The 18,194-nt window shown below is 48.7% G+C and overlaps 2 protein-coding genes and 1 pseudogene across 2 annotated transcripts; 1 reads left to right on the top strand and 2 right to left on the bottom strand.

The window, feature by feature from the left end:
* Positions 1-3,245: 3,245 nt before the first annotated feature.
* LOC125554500 (alpha-amylase/trypsin inhibitor pseudogene) lies at positions 3,246-4,270 on the bottom strand (annotated as a pseudogene).
* A 530-nt stretch (positions 4,271-4,800) lies between these two features.
* Positions 4,801-5,753, top strand: LOC125550224 (alpha-amylase/trypsin inhibitor). Its single transcript, XM_048713172.2, has one exon. The coding sequence runs from the start codon at positions 4,877-4,879 to the stop codon at positions 5,561-5,563; it is 687 nt and encodes a 228-aa protein (XP_048569129.2). The 5' UTR covers positions 4,801-4,876; the 3' UTR covers positions 5,564-5,753.
* A 1,793-nt stretch (positions 5,754-7,546) lies between these two features.
* Positions 7,547-8,500, bottom strand: LOC125550223 (alpha-amylase/trypsin inhibitor). Its single transcript, XM_048713171.2, has one exon. It carries the CDS (start codon positions 8,434-8,436, stop codon positions 7,747-7,749), a length of 690 nt encoding a protein of 229 aa, XP_048569128.2. The 5' UTR covers positions 8,437-8,500; the 3' UTR covers positions 7,547-7,746.
* Positions 8,501-18,194: the final 9,694 nt, after the last annotated feature.

Genomic DNA, 18,194 nt, shown 5'->3' on the forward strand with positions numbered 1-18,194 from the left:
GTTTGGATGGAGATCGATCCAGTACGTGTCGCACGCTTTATCTACACAATTAGAGCAAGTACAATAGATCTAGTCAGCCGGCTATAAGCAGTGCCACGTCATGAAAAATCACTGCTGGAGGAGAGAGATGGAGCGAAAGACAAGGGAGCGGGCGCTCCAGCTATCGCCGGCTGCAACGCGAGAAACAAGAAAAAACAAAGCATGCAGCGGTGTGAGCAGGCCCTTCCACCAATCAAAAGTGTATTCTTGCCTCCTTTTACATGCAAACATTAATTAGTACAGCTAGTTTACAGCCAAATTATTGTATTAGTGGGTTTTTATAAATGAAATATGTATTTGGCAACCCTGTGCCAGATTGCAAAAATGCCACACTATCTGGATGTCGTTCGTTTTAATCCAAATCGAGTGAGCGACATCACGCATCTCGCATCGCTCGAGCACCACATCTCTCGGCAGTTTTGCATCTCGCATCGCAACACTCGATCTCGCATCTCGCACCACATCTCGCAACGCCCCATCCCCGAGCTTCAACCACGCCGCATCGCCGCCACCTTGCCGCGCCCCCCTCCGATGAGCCGCCGTCGGTGAGCCAGACCGCACTGCACCTCCCTGCTCTTTCTTTCCCCTCCATCCTCCTTCCCCCCTCTCTCTGTCTCTTCTTGTTCTTCTCTCTGTTATCCCATCCGACGGGAGCTCCTCCACTGGATTCCACCCGCCTTGACGGCCGCGACCTCCGGCGACTCCTTGACGTCCGCCGCCGCCCCCCGCCTGCACCTCTCCACCGGCCGTCTAGCTTGATCTGTTGCTCGACGCCGCTGGAAATGCAGCTCCTTCGCTGTACCCCCTCTGCCCTGACGGTTGTGGCCTCCGGCGCCTCCCTGATGTCCACCGACGACCCTGCCTACACAGCTCCGGCAGCCGCTTAGCTTGCCGGTGAGGGTTTGCTCCCGTCGAGCACGTTGACCCCAACCACGTTCGCGAGCCTGCACCGTTGAATGGCCCGCAAGCAGTCCACCCTTCCTCTATTTCATTTTTCTCTTCTCCGGTATTTTTTGACCCGGTACTTTTCTTGGAAAGTATGATAATTGACCAGAGAAAAAATTGTTCAAAACATGCACCCAAAAAACTTCTGTTTAAATAACAAGGTGATATATGCACCAAAGAATTGATAATTTAGGTACAAATACCGTGGTAATTGTGACCTTGAGGAAATTTTTTGTTGAAAACAACTCTGATAACTTCAGTGTAAATAACATGATAATATACGAACCGCAGAGTTGATAACTCTAGGTAACTTTGAAAGGGGTGGGGAGTTGTTAAAAACATGCACTCGATAACTTATGTAAATAGGAGGGTAATATACAAACTGTAGATCTGATAACTTGGGTAGAAATATAGGCGGTCGTGGGAGGAGGCTATGCAGCGGAGACGAGAACGGGAAAACATACTACTTACAAACACCACGGTAATATTGACCAAGCAAGAAAAATGTGCTGAAAAATATGTCAATGGTAGTTTCTATGTAAATAGCATGGTAATATACGGAGTACATACACAATAACTTATCGTGGTAACATTGATCAAGAGAGAAAAGTTGTTGTAAAACATACCCCGGTAATTTTTATGCAAATAGCACGGTAGTATACACACTGCAGACATGATAACTTACGCAAAAACACCGTATTAACTTTGATCTAGGAAAAAAGTTGTTGGAAACATACCCTCGGTAAATTTTATGTAAACATCATGGTAATATACGCACCACAAACTTGACAACTTAAGCACAAACACCGTGATAACTTTGACCCGGATGAAGTTGTTTAAAAGCATACCCTCGGTAATTTATGTGTAAATAACATAATAATTTACCCGCCGAAGACCTGTAACTCTCGTTCAAACACTATGATAACTTTTTGACCCTGAATTTTTTTAACATTAACCCCAATAAGTTCTACGTAAATAGCACGGTAATGTACTTACTATAGACAAAATAACTTACGCAAAAACAGTATGGTAGCTTTAACCCACAGAAAAAGTTGTCGGAAATATATCGTTGGTAAATTTTGTACAAATAGCATGGTAATATATGCACCGCAGACGTGATAAGTTATTCACAAAGAGCATGATAAGTTTGATTCGGGTAGATGAAGTTGTTGAAAATATACCCCGGAAACTTATGTGTAAATAGCACGGTAATAGTCTTGATTTGTGAAAGAGTAATAAAAAGTGGTAATACGCATCATGTACAAATACCTGATAACTTACATATAAACATCATTGTAATATTTGACTCGATGGGGAAATTATTGAAACATACCCTCGTAAATTTTGTGTATAGCATGATTGCATATGCATCACGTACAAATACTATGGTAATATTTGACTCGATGGGGAAATTATTGTAAACATACCCTCATAAATTCTGTATAAATAGCATGATTACATACGCATCACATACCTACGTACAAACACCACGATAACTTCGATTAAGAGGAAAAATTGTTAAGAACATACCCCCGGGAAACTTATATGAAAACATCATGGTAATATACGAACCGCGGCTGATAACTCATGTACACGCACCGATATAACATTGACCAAAGAGCATGGTAGTATACGAACCTCAGACCTAAAAACAACATGTTAATATAAGAACTGCAAGCCCGATAACTTATATGAATACAACATGGTAATATATGAACTGCAGGGTCGGTGAACCATTTTTATGCGTTTGATAACTTATGTGGAAATAGCACGGTAACTTGTATATAACTGGCATGGTAATTTATGTAGCCTAAGCGTGGTAAATTTTGGCTAAAAAAAGTCATCGGAACATGCCAACATGGGATCTAGTTTCGAAGATCTCGGTGCGACGAATCTTTTATGTAGAAACGGTTTTTACATCGGACCGACGGTTTAAGCTACAAAACATTTTAAATTTTTTGAATAAAAAGAATCTAGAATGACATCTGCTTTTTTGTCCTCTAGTGTATGCATATACTTAGAAGAAAAAATGCACGTGAAAGAAGAAATAGTCAAGCTAATATATGCATATATTTAAAGTGAAGAAAAATAAAGGTGTGACAGTTTTGCTTATATGGCACACATGTGCCAAATATCACAGTCTTTTTATAAAAGCTGTATATAATGTGGCATTGGCTTATAACCAGCAGCAGGCTTTATTATTAACCATGCTCTTAGGCAATGTAGTCACCTATAGATATCTTATCTAGTAGTAGTACTACAAGAACACTCAATCATATCTACTACAAGAACATGCACGCATGTATTTATTACGCAAGACCATTTTATTCATGCACGACTTTATTACGCACGTCGATCGAATACATCCATTTCCGGCTTACATGTGCGTACGAATGTATGCATCCAGTTGCACTTATTTTGATATATAAGAACGGATAGACATAGACTTATTCTTGTCTATGTGCTCGAGACCCTTTCATGGCCGCTCATGGGCAGAAGATGACCTGGTAGTTGGTGCCGCCGGGGCAGGTGAAAATGCTGGTGGCGTCGTCCTTGGGGTAGCTGTAGGCATCGGAGCACTGCCCCTTGAAGAACCTCGAGTAGTCGGTCGGCCCATAGTTGTTCGCCGCCGCCCCGGTGCAGCAGTACATGTCCTCCTTGAACACCGTGCACGCGTTGTTGCACCCTCCGGCCGCCCGCAGCTCGTTGGGGCACTGCGGCGTGATCACCCGAGGGCACTGCGGCCCGCCCTTGGGGCACCCGGGGGAGCCGGGGGCGGGGATGAAAGACATGGGCATGTTGAACCCGTCGATGAGGGAGATGTCGAAGAAGTCCTGGCCTGGCCCGTGTACTTGTTCAGCCCGAATTCCGCCAGCATGTTGGGCGCCTGCCCGTACCCCGTGCACTGCAGCTTGCCACCGCAGTCCCCACTCTGGCACCGCCCGTTGCCAGCCCGGTCGAAGATGCACCCCGTGCACGCCCGCACCCGCCCGCTCGTTGTGCCCGCTGGCACGTCAATGCTCCATGTCTGCCCCGTGTCCGGCTTCCTACCCCCGCCGTCGCCCACACCGTGTACTGGCACTTGTTCACCACCGTGAAGGTCGTCCTCCTCCTCGTCAGCTACAAGCATACCGGAATAAAGGTACATGCTATTTCTAAAAACAAAAGCACGTGATATACATTCCATTTTAAAGAATATCTGAAATCTTCTTGGAAGACAAATCCGTACATCTATGAACTGGACATAACTTAAATGGTTAGGTTTCTTGTGGTTGAATCTGCCCATTTTAGTTCAAGTCCTGGATTTGACACTGGTTGTCACATTGTTTTGAATTTATTCCATTTTTTCCAGCAATATTCATTCAGCGGCATGTCGTGCCTGTCGACTCTGAAGCGTCTGTGGCGACTTTGTCAGTCTCAAAATCTAACGGCTCAGCCTCTCAAAGATGCACATAGGCATAAGATGTGTGTGCGTGCATTCAGAGGGGTGGCTGTGTGTGCGTGTGGACGCATGTATCTATACCGTGTTTCCCAAAGAAGAAAAATCCACATATCAACTTTTGAGTCATGGAATTCCATGGGACGGGAAAGAATTCCACACACACAAAGAATAACCCACTTGTGAACAAGCCATGTCTCTATCGGATCCTGCTGTACTTCCCCCAAATTCATCAAGCATGCGTAGCCTGGTGGTGGCCTGAGTCTCAGCGGCGTGATCTCTTTTGTTGTGTGGCCTAACCGCTTGCTCGTGAGCTGCCAAGCAACCACGTCGAGAAGCTGCAAAAAGTTGAATTCAACTCTTCCCAACCCTATAAATATCGACCCAATCGATCGAACTCCATTATTCCTCGCCACAAGAACACTTGAGCTCTACCAGAGGGGAGAGATCAGGATGGCGTCTGTCCTCGCTTCTACCATCCTGCTCCTCGTCCTGGTCGCCGCGGCCGACGCGGCGACCTTCACGGTCATCAACAAGTGCCAGTACACGGTGTGGGCGGCAGCGGTGCCGGCCGGCGGGGGCAGAAAGCTGGACGCGGGGCAGACGTGGAGCATCGACGTGCCGGCGGGCACGACGGGCGGGCGCGTGTGGGCGCGCACGGGGTGCAACTTCGACAGCGCCGGCAACGGGCGGTGCCAGACGGGCGACTGCGGCGGCAAGCTGCAGTGCACGCAGTACGGGCAGGCGCCCAACACGCTGGCCGAGTTCGGGCTCAACAAGTACATGAACCTCGACTTCTTCGACATCTCCCTCATCGACGGGTTCAACGTGCCCATGTCTTTCATCCCCGCCCCCGGCTCCCCCGGGTGCCCCAAGGGCGGGCCGCAGTGCCCTCGGGTGATCACGCCGCAGTGCCCCAACGAGCTGCGGGCGGCCGGAGGGTGCAACAACGCGTGCACGGTGTTCAAGGAGGACATGTACTGCTGCACAGGGTCGGCGGCGAACAACTGCGGGCCGACGGACTACTCGAGGTTCTTCAAGGGGCAGTGCTCCGATGCCTACAGCTACCCCAAGGACGACGCCACCAGCACCTACACCTGCCCCGGCGGCACCAACTACCAGGTCATCTTCTGCCCATGATCGAGCTAAAACTAGGCAGCCATTGAAGCGGTCTCGATCGGGCACACAGACAAGAAGGAGTCTATCCGATCTTATATCAAAATAAGCGTGATTGGATGCATATGTTCATATGTACAATCACATGTAAGCGGGAAAGGGATGTATTCGACAAGGAAATTGCTAAAAAGATTTGAGAGGGCTATTTACTATATTTTCCAAGTCCAACCGAAAACAATCGTCAGCCACATGCATGCATGTTCTTGTAGATATCTACTAGATGGCCACATTGCCCAAATGTAGATATGCCGTGCGACGTCGGCGTAACAAGTATACGTACTAGTAGGAGGCCAGCTAGCACTGGATCCATATCTTCTTGAGAGCTCCATCCAAATCCAATACCCAATGTGTCCATTCAATTGGCGTAGAATAAATGGTCAAACGGGCCAGAAGACACCGCCGATATTGAAGAGCTGGTTGGAAGATAATGCAACGACTCTTGGAAAAATCCTTGTAGGAGCTATCCTTGTTTGACCAATTATAATACAAGTGTATCCACGGCCGAGTACTTCCACACGCAATATTTCTACGTGTTCTCTCGTCTTGTTTCCATCTCTACACGCTTTCGACATGTTAGTGCAGAAAAAAACATTCTGTAGAAAATTCTTCTTTGCCTCGCACCAGCGGACGTGGACAAGAGTGTCACGAGCAAACATGGGAAACCCGGGCATGCCAATACGATCGACCATGGGACCATTTTTTTAAAATGAAAACAGGGATCTATTCGGTACAGGCCTTAATACAAAACTACCAGCACTTATCATACAAGATCCTCAAGGATCAAGAAGGATCTCAAGCAAAACTACAGCGTCAAAAGAAGAGCAAACCTACATATAGGAAAGCTCAAGCTCGAGCACGACCAAACCACACTCACAACCGAGTTCAAACTTTGGGATTACATAGAGGCATCAACAGCTAAACAGTGAATCTAGTACACCCTCGGTCCCACAATGTTAGCTTACGAAAACGTCTTACATTGAGGGGCGGAGGGAGTAGTAAGGTGAGCAAAGAAATGCACGAAGGGAGGATGAAGACAGTGCAAAAACTCTCGTAGGTACAAACTGCAGCAAAGCCTCGGGTCTGGACTCCTAGCCATCAATCCACGAATCACCATGCCTCCAACCGTACAAGAAGTCTTGCCCCCAACGTTAGCAACCTTCGATGTTCTTCCTTTGTCCAGCAACCCAGTAACATATTAGTTTAACAAGAACTAAAGGATCATTAATGAGTTTTTTCCTCAAAAACTACATCATTCCTGGATCTTCAAATAGACCAAAAGACAGCCGAGCACCCCCTCCCCCATTAACAACATCTTCTGATCACTTTTTTCATGAACTTCTGATCCAGTTTCCAAAACACTCATTTAGTGTGGCGGGAGTAGAGTGTAGACTAAAAGCACATTTAAGCAAGCTGCAGACTGGATTAGCTGCCGAGCACTGAAAAAAAAACAAGTGATCTATGGTACGTGTCGCGCGCTTTATCTACACAATTGGGCAATGTAGTCACCTACATATATCTTAGATATCCTACATGAACTCCTTAAACGGGACTGCGGGTTCTGGGATGGTCCTCGGGCCCGGATGGATGCTTAATCTTTACTGCTTATCGAAATCTTTTCTTCTGTGACGATGCCCTCGAAGCGGAACTACATGCAATCAGAGAGGGTCTAGCGCTAGCTTTGGAGCAATCAAACCTTTCCGTGGTAATCCAATCTGACTCTTGGACCGCACTTTCTTCATTGTCCTCGGAGAGTTTTTTTCTATGAAAATTTCTAGAGATCAAAACAGAGTAGCAGATCACCTGAGGAACCACGGGAGAGTACGGTTTGCTGGCTACAGAATTGTCCACCTTGTATCGTTGAGCTTTTGCCGGCTGACTGTAACTCTGCATTTATGAAATAAAACTGTTTTACCCCAGCAAGAAAGAAAAAAAACATGCACGCATGTGTTTATTACGCAAGAACATTTTATTCATGCACGACTTTATTACTCTCGTCGATCGAATACATCCATTTCTGGCTTACATGTGCATACGAATGTATGCATCCAGTTGCACTTATTTTGATATATAAGATCGGATAGACATAGACTTATTCTTGTCTATCTGCTGGAGACCTCTTCCATGGCCGCTTACTTCTAGGCTCCAGCTCATGGGCAGAAGATGACCTGGTAGTTGGTGCCGCCGGGGCAGGTGAAGATGCTGGTGGCGTCGTCCTTGGGGTAGCTGTAGGCGTCGGAGCACTGCCCCTTGAAGAACCTCGAGTAGTCGGTCGGCCCGCAGTTGTTGGCCGCCGACCCGGTGCAGCAGTACCGGTCCTCCTTGAACACCGTGCACGCGTTGTTGCACCCTCCGGCGGCCCGCAGCTCGTTGGGGCACTGCGGCGTGATCACCCTCGGGCACCGCGGCCCGCCCTTGGGGCACCCGGAGGTGCCGGGTGCTGGCACGAACGACATGGGCACGTTGAACCCGTCGATGAGGGAGATGTCGAAGAAGTCCTGGCCCATGTACTTGTTCAGCCCGAACTCCGCCAGCGTGTTGGGCGCCTGCCCGTACTGCGTGCACTGCAGCTTCCCGCCGCAGTCCCCCGTCTGGCACCGCCCGTTGCCGGCGCCGTCGAAGCTGCACCCCGTGCGCGCCCACACCCGCCCGCTCGTCGTGCCCGCCGGCACGTCTATGCTCCACGTCTGCCCCGCGTCCAGCTTCCTGCCCCCGCCGGCCGGCACCGCCGCCGCCCACACCGTGTACTGGCACTTGTTGATCACCGTGAAGGTCGCCGCCTCCGCGCCGGCGACGGCCACCAGGAGGAGCACAGGGAGGAGGACTGATGAAGTGGCCATCGTGTTCTCTCCTCTCCCTTGTTGTAGTGGAGCTCAAGTGTTCTTGTGGTGGAGTTCGATCGATTGGGTCGATATTTATAGCGTCAGAAGGGTTGAATTCAACTTTTTGCAGCTTCTCGATGGGGTTGCTTTGGCAGCTCACGGGCAAGCGGTTAGGCCACAGCACACAAGAGACCACGCCGCTGAGATCGACTCGGGCCACCACCGGGCTACACTACGCATGCTTGCTGAATTTGGGGGCAGTACAGCACGATCTGATGGAGAACAGCTTGTTCACAAGTGGGTTAGTCTTTGTGTTTGTGTGGAATTCTTTCCCGTCCCATGGAATTCCCTGGCTTGCCTTTTGTTTTGTTTTGACAAGTATACACACAGACACGCACATACACACATCCACAATCACTACTATGAATGCATGCGCACGTATCCTACCCCTATGAGCACATCCGAGCATGCAGATCGTGAGATTGACGAAGTTGACGCACACGTTTCGTACTTGACAGGCATATTTGACCGACACATATTTCCCCCGGTGAAACATATAGGAGATAAAGCAAATGGTTGCAGATGCGTTGAATATTTTTGAATTGCATGGTGCAGAATGTTTTTGAACACTTTTTGAATACATGTTCAGCCAAATACACGGTAAAACATTTTTTAGCATAATATAAAACAAATTAAATAAGGCGAACATTTTTCAACGTTGTATAAATGTTTTTTAAATGTTATGAACATATTTCTTGTTTTAAATGTCAAATACAGTTTTTTGAATGTGATGAAACATTTTATTTGAATTGCACAAAAATAAAAAAAATTATTGTATAAATAAGAAAATTGGCAAAAAGATTTTTTTAGCGCGTGAACATTATTTGATGTACTTTTTTCAATGTCATTAACAGTTTCGAAATTAGCACACTGCATAAAGAATTTTTAAAAATGACAGGATCATTTTTTTCAAAAAACGTCAACATTTTCTGAATTCCACTGAAACAATTATAAAAATTGCGCCAACATTTTTTTTATTGTGTAAACTTTTTCAAATACTACATAAACATTTGAATAAAAAAGGATTTTAGAAAATACAAATTAAAAATAAAATTAAAAGAGCGACACTTTGCTTCGTCTCTTGCGTCGGCCCCTTTAGGAGCGCTGTGGGCGACGCTGCGCTCGGGGTCTCTCTAAGCGATACATAACCGTATCCCTTTGCAAATGGCACTGATCCTAGGTACTTCTGCTCTACCGTAGGGCCCAAACGCACCATGGCGACATGATTACAAGCCGAAACAAGAAGCGAGCAAGCAGGCCAGCAGATCGACATGCATTGGTGCATTTCCCTGAGCGCATGCTGGCACTAGCGACTCAACGGATCTCAAAAATTTGGGTGGAAGAACACACCACACAAAATACATCACTCATCACTCTAACCATCATGAGTCCCCCCATATCCTGTCATGTTCCAGCCCCTCAGCCCCAGGGCACGCATTCACCCCTATGAGCACATCCGATAGTCTGAGCATGCAGATCATGAGATTGTCGAAGTTGACGCAGACGCTTCGTAGTTGACGGGCATATGCCACATCGATGAACGCATATTTATTTTGTTGTACACATATTTCCCCGGGTTGCATCTATTTTCCTTCTTCCCATATGTTTCACCGACACATATTTCGCCGGTGAAACATATAGGACATAAAGCAAATGGTTGCGCATGCGTTGAATATTTTTGAATTGCATTGTGCGGAATGTTTTTTGAACAATTTTTTAATACATGTTAAGCCAAATACACATTGAAACATTTTTTAGCATGATATAAAACAATATAAACAAGGCGAACATTTTTCAACGTTGTGTAAATGTTTTTTAAATGTTATGAACATATTCCTTGAAATTCATGAATTTATTTTAAAAGTCCAATACAGTTTTTTGAATGGTATGAAACATTTTAGTTGAATTGTAAAAATTTTAAAAAAAATTATCGTATAATTAAAAAAATGGCACAAAGATTTTTTTTGAACGCCTGAACATTATTTGATGTACTTATTGTCAATGTCATTAGCATTTTAGAAATTAGCGCACTGCATAAAGATTTTTGAAAAATGAGAGGAACATTTTTTCCAAAACACATCAAAATTTTCTGAATTCCACTAAAAAATTTATAAAAATTGAGAAAACATTTTTCAATATTGCGTAAACTTTTTTAAACACTGCATAAACATTGAAATTATAAATAAGGATTTTTAAAAATAAAAATAAAAGATCGACGCTCTGCGTCGCTTCTTGGGCCGGCACATTTAGCAGCGCTGTGCTCGAAGCTGCGCTCGGGGTCGCTCTAAGCGATACATTACCGTGTCCCTTTGCAAATGGCACTAGTCCTAGGTTCTTCTGCTATAGTGTAGCGCTCAAACGCACCATGACGACATGATTACAAACAAAAACAAGAAGCGAGCAAGCAGGCCAGGCCAGCAGATCGACAGGCATTGGTGCATTTCCCTGAGCGCATGCTGGCACCAGCGACTCAACGGATCTCAAGAAGTCGGTGGAAGAACACACCACACATCACTCATCACACAAACCATCATGACTCCCCCCGATATCCCGTCATCCGGCAGCCAACCCAGCCAGTCAGGGCACGCATCCACACGGCCCCGGGCGAAGACCGGACGGCACATGATCATGCGTCCCTTACGTAGGTACGTACGTACCCGCATGGCGTGTCCCATCGATCTCGCCTCACTCATAAGCTAGCCAGCAAGCCAGCCAGCTGCTCGAGCTCCATCGATGATCCTCGGCCTCGGTCTGGGCGCGCAGATGCCATGCCCGGCGCACGCCGCGGAGCCGAGCTGACCAAAACCGGCCGGCGAGATCGCCATCATCAGTGCGCCTTTGCGCGCGGCTCTGGCCTCAGCCAACGCTCCTCACCCCAAAAGTTGGCGGTAGCTTTTGGCTCTGCGAGCCCTCACTCCTCCTCTCCCGTCCTCATCACGAGCCGTGCCCGGCCACCCCCTGCGTCGCACGCCGATTGGCTAGTTGGCTACACCAGCAAACAGCTTAGGCCAACTCCACCGCGCGACCCCATTCTGTTCGTGTATTTTCGTTTGGGGTAAAACGGACATACAGACGACCCAGCGCGCGACCTTATCCTAAAAAAAGTTCATTTTTTGTCCACTTCGCCCCATCCTAGAACCAAAGTTGGGCTGGTTTTGGGTCTGAAACGGACACGAACGGACATGCTCTGGGTGGTCCTCGTCCGGGACCTGTCCTTCTGCATGTGACACTGGCCCGCCTGTCATTGGCCCACCCACCCACCATCCACCCCTTTCTCTCTCCTTTTCTCTCCCTGGCCCACCACGCGTTGGGGTGCGCGGGCAGCGGCGAGCGAGCGCGAGCGGCGGCGGCAGGGCGCAGGCGCGCGCGGGCAGCGGCGAGCGCGAGCGGCGGCGGCAGGGCGCAGGCGCGCGCGGGCAGCGGCGAGCGCGAGTGGCGGACACCTGCGAAAGCGAGCGGCAGAGGCAGGGGGCGGGGGCCGGCGCGCGCGGCCGCGGGCGCAGCGTGGCGTCGGCGGGCACGGCGCGGCGCGGGCGCAGAGTAGAGCGGCGCGGGGCGCTGGCGGGCATGGCGCGAGCGCGAGCACGGGCGCGGCGCAAGCGGGGCAGGGCGGGCACGGGGCGGGGCAGGGCGGGCGCGCGGGGCGTAGAGCAGGCGCGACACGGCCGGGGCGCAAGCGGCCGCGACGCGCGCCGGCAGGCCGCGGCGGGGCACGGGCAGGTGCGAGGCGAGGCGCGGCGCCCGGGCGAGCGTGCGACGGGGCGGGGCGGGCACGGGGCTGGGCGGGCGGGCCGGGGCGTGGCCGGGGCTGGGCGCGGCTCGGCGTGCGGGGCTAGCCGGCGGGGTAGCGACAGCAAGAGGGCTAGGGTGAGCGGGCGCTAGGGCGAGCTCGGCAGCCGCGGCCGCACCGGCGGCGCGAGAGTGCGGGCGTGGCGTGGGCAGGTAAGGCACGCGTCCGAGGCGGACGATTTGGGGTAGGTCTGCGCGTTGGGCGCCTCCAATTGAACTCGGACATGCATGTCCGTTTTGTCACCCATTGTCATTTTAAATGGATAAAATCCAAACAAAACAGTCGTTCGTTTGGGATCATGTGGAGTTGGCCTTAGTTCCCTCTGACCACGGGCGGGACCGGCGGCATGTCGATCCGTGTCTGTAGGACGGACGCAGTAGTACGGAGAAACTAAAACTGCTAGTAGAAAACGACCTGAGAGAAGCAAGGTGGGGCGGGCGCTCTGACTGGCTGACGGGCGCGCTGGGCTTGACCTTGGGGCAAAGGTGCAAACAACAATACGTTCGTTTCACTGCTGCCGCCTTACATAAGCTCAGGCTGGCACACTAGCATCAGGTTTGACCCCATGGCCTGCCAAAACCTGATGCTAGTGTACAAAAGGGAGTATCTAGAACTCATCTAGATGAGATATAATGTAGTCTCACTAGCAAAAGGCCCGTACGTTGCAACGAAAGAAAAGTATATCGCATGCTCTTATAATCTAGAAAAGCTGATATAGAATTTAATAATCTGTTCCACAAGTCCAGCTCTTCTATTTCAACATGGCTTGCATGTACATTTAAAAAGTACATGCAAAATGGGCTAGGGATAATCCATTTATTCATGACATGCGTGAAATGAGGTGTTATTATGGGTAAAGGAAAACGACAAGAACAAACGATGATACATTAGCACACTACGGAGACATGCATGCATCATGGACGGTTTTCGGTTCAAGCATCACCAACTTATGGCATGTTCAACGGCATTCCTATTGTTAGCTCCCCTCCACGACCTCAAGCTCATCATGGCACCTTTGTCCCAAGCTCGTCCTTTATTTACTCTGACGTGAAATATTGCTCTGGAACTTCTCATGCCTCCTCTATGCTTGTCCAGTTTTGTTCGTCAACATTGTCTGCCTTATAATTCACATCCCTCTACTAACGGGTCAATTGGCTTGTTATATACAATCTATCTGGAAAAAATATGTTGGTGCTTGCAAATATTTCTATTGCAATGCTTGAATATATTGTTAGCGTATGTATCTATAAAGAAAATACACAAAGAGTTTTTTTAATGCGTAAATAATATTTGTGTTTAATGTCTGTAGACGTATGCATTATACTGCCTACATCCCATATATTTATCGGATCTTCTCGGATTTCCTTGCCATGCGTCCTTTCTTTTATTTCTTTTATATAGCGCAGCCCATCCCACATCACATCTTAGCAAATGTGCTTGTGCGTTGCTACGGTTAATAATGCACCAAATATACAAAGAAATGACGAATTGAATTGAACCGACCGAATGCAGTTGATGCGGTCACAGACTAAATTGAAAATAATAGGGCATGACAAAGCTCTTGAAGATGCCGGAGCTGACGAAAACATGATCTAGACACTTTAAAAGATGCAGGTAGGAAAAGTTAATTACTAAGTACATCATATGAAATCACATAAACATTTTGTTTTCACCATCTTCTCCAATTTTGGATCATTATTTCCCTTATTTGCAAAGATAAAACATTCTACAAATTATATTGTGCATAATACAGGATCCAAAACAGTGAAAATTAAATAATTGTGAACAAACATGAATAATGAATTACCTCGTTGTAACCAAACAGCTCCTAGGTCGTTAATTCATTGCAGCAACCGTACTTATTAAAGAATTCGTGCACTTAGGTGAAGCTTTGCTTTGTATTTTTGTCGTATTCAACAAAAGGAGGTCAATCAGAGCTCCAAGCTAGCTTCACGGAGGGGAGTATCCGGCGAGATGCGCAAGTGCCGCTAGTTCCTGTAGATCAATCGAGCTGTGTGCTTGGTAGCTTAGCGTGCATGGCCACCATGGGCGCGGTCGCTGCTGGCCGAGGTGCCGGACATCCATGTCATCGCACCCAAACAATGCTGGCAGAGGCGACGGAGGCATAGTAGGAGAACTTATGGCCATCGAAGATGCCGATTGGTGCCTTGTACAGAGCTGACGGCGTCGAGGATGACTATTACGCCGGTGGTGAGCGAGAAGGTGCCGAGGGTGAGCGAGAAGGTGTAGAGGGCACCACTGGTGAGGCTTGTGTAGAAGGCGCTGCTGGCCTCATCCCCCGTCTTGGGTCGATCCCTTCCTCCTTCCCTCGTGCGCCGCACCAGAAGGGGAGTGCCACATCCTCGTTATCGGAGCAACCATGGCGCCGCCCCGAAGAACCCCTAAGCCGCTCGCCTGGATCCGGATGCCACCGTCTTTTTGCGCGTCGAGCCCGTGCGCCGCCGCCGCCCTTTGGGGATGTCGCTCGATCCGGAGCCGCCTGACGCCCCCCTGCTTGTTGACCCGCATCGATTAGATCGAATCACGGGGTGAATATACCAAACGACGACCGTTTTTTTCTTTTACTTAGGGGTGGCAGCGGGTAAATATAGACTTCCAACGAACAAGGAAAAAGAAAGGCAGGCTCAGCTCAACCCATCTGGCCCCTGAACGTGCCGGAAAGAAAAAGCGGACATGTACGTTATTTTAGTACCACCTCGTTAGCAGCGGATTGTGCAAACTGAAAGCGCAAATTCACGGGAAGAAAGCGTATTGTGACGGTGAACTCACGGAGTCAATCCGTGCTTTATTATTACTAGCAAAAGAGGCCGCGCGTTGCAACGGGTACAAAATAAATGAATATATAGCTTATTGTAAGGTGAAGTAGCGAATCAAGTGATCATGTTTATGCAAATCAGATTTGGAGGAGAAGTGCTGCTATGACCTAGGTCTTTGAAGGGAGATTAATAATTAATAGGATGATTTTCGATGTGAAAATGTATGTTTTTTCAAGAATGGCCATCCATAATTTTGAGTATTTCTACTATTCTTTTGATACTTTTACAGTTGTTTCAGTGGTAAATTATTTTTTCAGATTTGTAAGCAATCCATGATTTGAAAACATGATCAGTATTAACTGGATTAATGATAGAACTGCGTATGGTTATTATGGTACATTAATCCCCAAATACAAATACAATGACATAATAAATGATCTCAAATAATCATACATACATACATGAATTAATTAATGATGAATTTGCAAAGATAGTGGTAAAATAACACATAACATGCTGATGCAGCAATTAGCATGGTATATGCACCAAATATTTATGAAGGTCTCAACACAACAAGAAAATAACTCACTGCTATTGTCAGCATGTTTTTTGGTCGAGCAAATTGTCACCATGATGACTAAAGCTAGCAGTGCCTAGCCATAGCAGCTGAGCAGTCATTGGTAGCAGTACTTTTCGTGACAGATTGTCAGAGCAAACATCCAAGTTCGGGAGGATGGTGGCACAACCTGACTATGTGACAAGCTGACGATGGATCAAACAAACATGCATGTGAGGTCTGTACCAACAATCATAGAGATGGATGGGGAAAAAAGAGGAGACGATAGCCTGTCGAGTAAGATGCACATCGGTGAAAATAATCAAGGACGAAGCTAACGGCAGCAGGATCTGGATCAACCTAGACATTGCTTGGGGTGAGAAACTTTATGTATGTGTCCTCAGTGCAGAAAGGTGGCGATTCTAGGTTATGGACAGACAGTGAAGTCATGCCTGTATACACAGCCAGTTTTTTGAGGGATATCACAATCACGTACATGTTGAGACTTGGCAACTTGAACGTCTCAAAACGAAGCTGGAACAGATAACGATTTGCACTAAATATCGTCCTATATAGCCCACACGAGAGCCCTTGTCAAGTCGTCGCCCGGCCGGCGCAATACTCCTCTGTCGGGCGCGCGAGGCAGGTCGAAACATCGTCGACATCGGCCAACAGATGGGCTCGATTAGCAAAGCCGCCGCCCAACGCCGACCAGATCGGCGGCGCCATGATCCCGCACAAGTCATCAGGTTAGCTTAATCAGCAAGCACACCAGCTTCTGGGTAGGTGCAAATTCTGCACGTATATTAACCGGTGTGGCTGGATGTAAATGGTCGAGGTGGGACTATTTCAGCATGGTTAGAACTCTCCTTCAAGAGACTAACAATGGTTAGCTCAATTGGTCTCGGTCTTATAGGCTTAGTGGGAGGATGTGAGTTCGATCCCCACTCAAAAGATCAAATTATATCTCATCTAGATGAGTTTTAGCAAAACTGATATAAAATCCATGCGCCTCCGTCTGTTTACTGGCGCATAGTCTGCACACAGCTATGCTCTCTCAGAGCCTCATCGATCGACAGCAGAGGACGAGGCGCCGGGCTGGCCGGTTTTGAACCTGCTGCTGTTCTGCACATTTTGAACGGCACCTGTCGCGAATTCACCTCTGCATGCAACGTGACACAAACGGTTCCAGCTTAAGAGCATCTACACAAGGTCAGCCCAAACAATCCCCAAACGCCTCAGCGGACGGCCGGTAACTGATCTGTAGTGAAAAACCAATCCAGACACGCCTTAAATCGTCCTTAAACGCCTGAATTGTTCGGCACCCCTCGTATTCACCTTAAATATGGGAGGGATATGAGGCGGTCCGGGTATGTCCGTCACGTTGGCTTGGCCCAGCTTGGCCCACTCGGACCTCACAAATATCCTCATCTGGAAAACCCTAGACACCGGTAAATCCGAATTTCACTTCACTCCTCTTCCCGTCCACTCCACTTTCGATCCCCTCCCCTTCGATCCGATGGCCAGCAGAATCCGAAGGCTCGAGCATCGATGTGGAGGAGGTCGCCCTCCGTATCGCCTTGAAGCGTACGCTGGTCGAGCAAGGCGGCGCCGACAGTGGCGGATCTTCTTCCTCAGCGCCCGTCGCCCGACGACACAACGTCGGCGACGTCACCGGCCCATCCCGCCCAGCGTGCAGCTCTAGCCGCTCTGTTCCCGTCCTTCAGGTACGCCGGCAACCACCAACCTATGTTCCGGAAGTGGTACCCGGCCACCGTTGGGTCCTCGTGCCCACGCAGGCGCCGACGCGCACAAGGATGCCCGAGTCCGAGGCACGAGCAGCCCATCGTGTGCAGTAGCGGGCAAGAGAGAGGGCGGTGGCGGGGAAGGAGATGACTGCCAGCCGTTCACGCGCGACTGCGTTGGTCGATCTCGATCCTGATGCCTCGCATTCGCATCGGTCCTCCACCGCTCTCTCGCGACGGCAAAGACGGATGCGCGACGCCTCAGCCGCAAAAATGCCAAGGCACTCTGACTCGCCATCGGGTTGTCAGACCTTGTGGCAAGCAAGGAGGTGGCAGCGAAGGCGAAGGTGGCCTACCATGCCAAGGAGCAGGACCACCTGCTCCGCAGGCTGTCGGGCTGAAGCTACAACTCGGACACTGACTTGACGGGCGGCTCCACCTCCAGCTTTGACGACGACGCACCACCGCATGTCGATGCCTACACGGAGGAGGGGCACAACCGCATCGACGACCGGAAAGGGAGGGGGCCGGCAAGGAAATGGTGATTCCCTCTGCCCTTCCTCCTTTTGTTTATATTTTAACTATATTTTAAGTAGTTTGTAGTATAAATTTACACTGTCCGCCGGTGAACTCTCATGAATTATGCTCCTTTTGTGATCCGATGAACTAGATGTGTTGCGTCCGATGATCGTCTTTTACGAAGCGTTGCATGAATTGTATGGTTTTGAAGTTTCGAATATGAGGGTCACGGGTGTGGAAGTAAACAAATGAGGTGTGCTCGGTCGGTGTCTGCGGGCATTTGAGGGTCTGAATTTGCTATATCTGGATGTAGATGCTCTAGCTCTTGC

The sequence above is a fragment of the Triticum urartu genome, chromosome 4A (assembly GCF_056163025.1).
Source record: "Triticum urartu cultivar PI428250 chromosome 4A, HENAU_Tu73, whole genome shotgun sequence".
Classification (NCBI taxonomy): domain Eukaryota; kingdom Viridiplantae; phylum Streptophyta; class Magnoliopsida; order Poales; family Poaceae; genus Triticum; species Triticum urartu.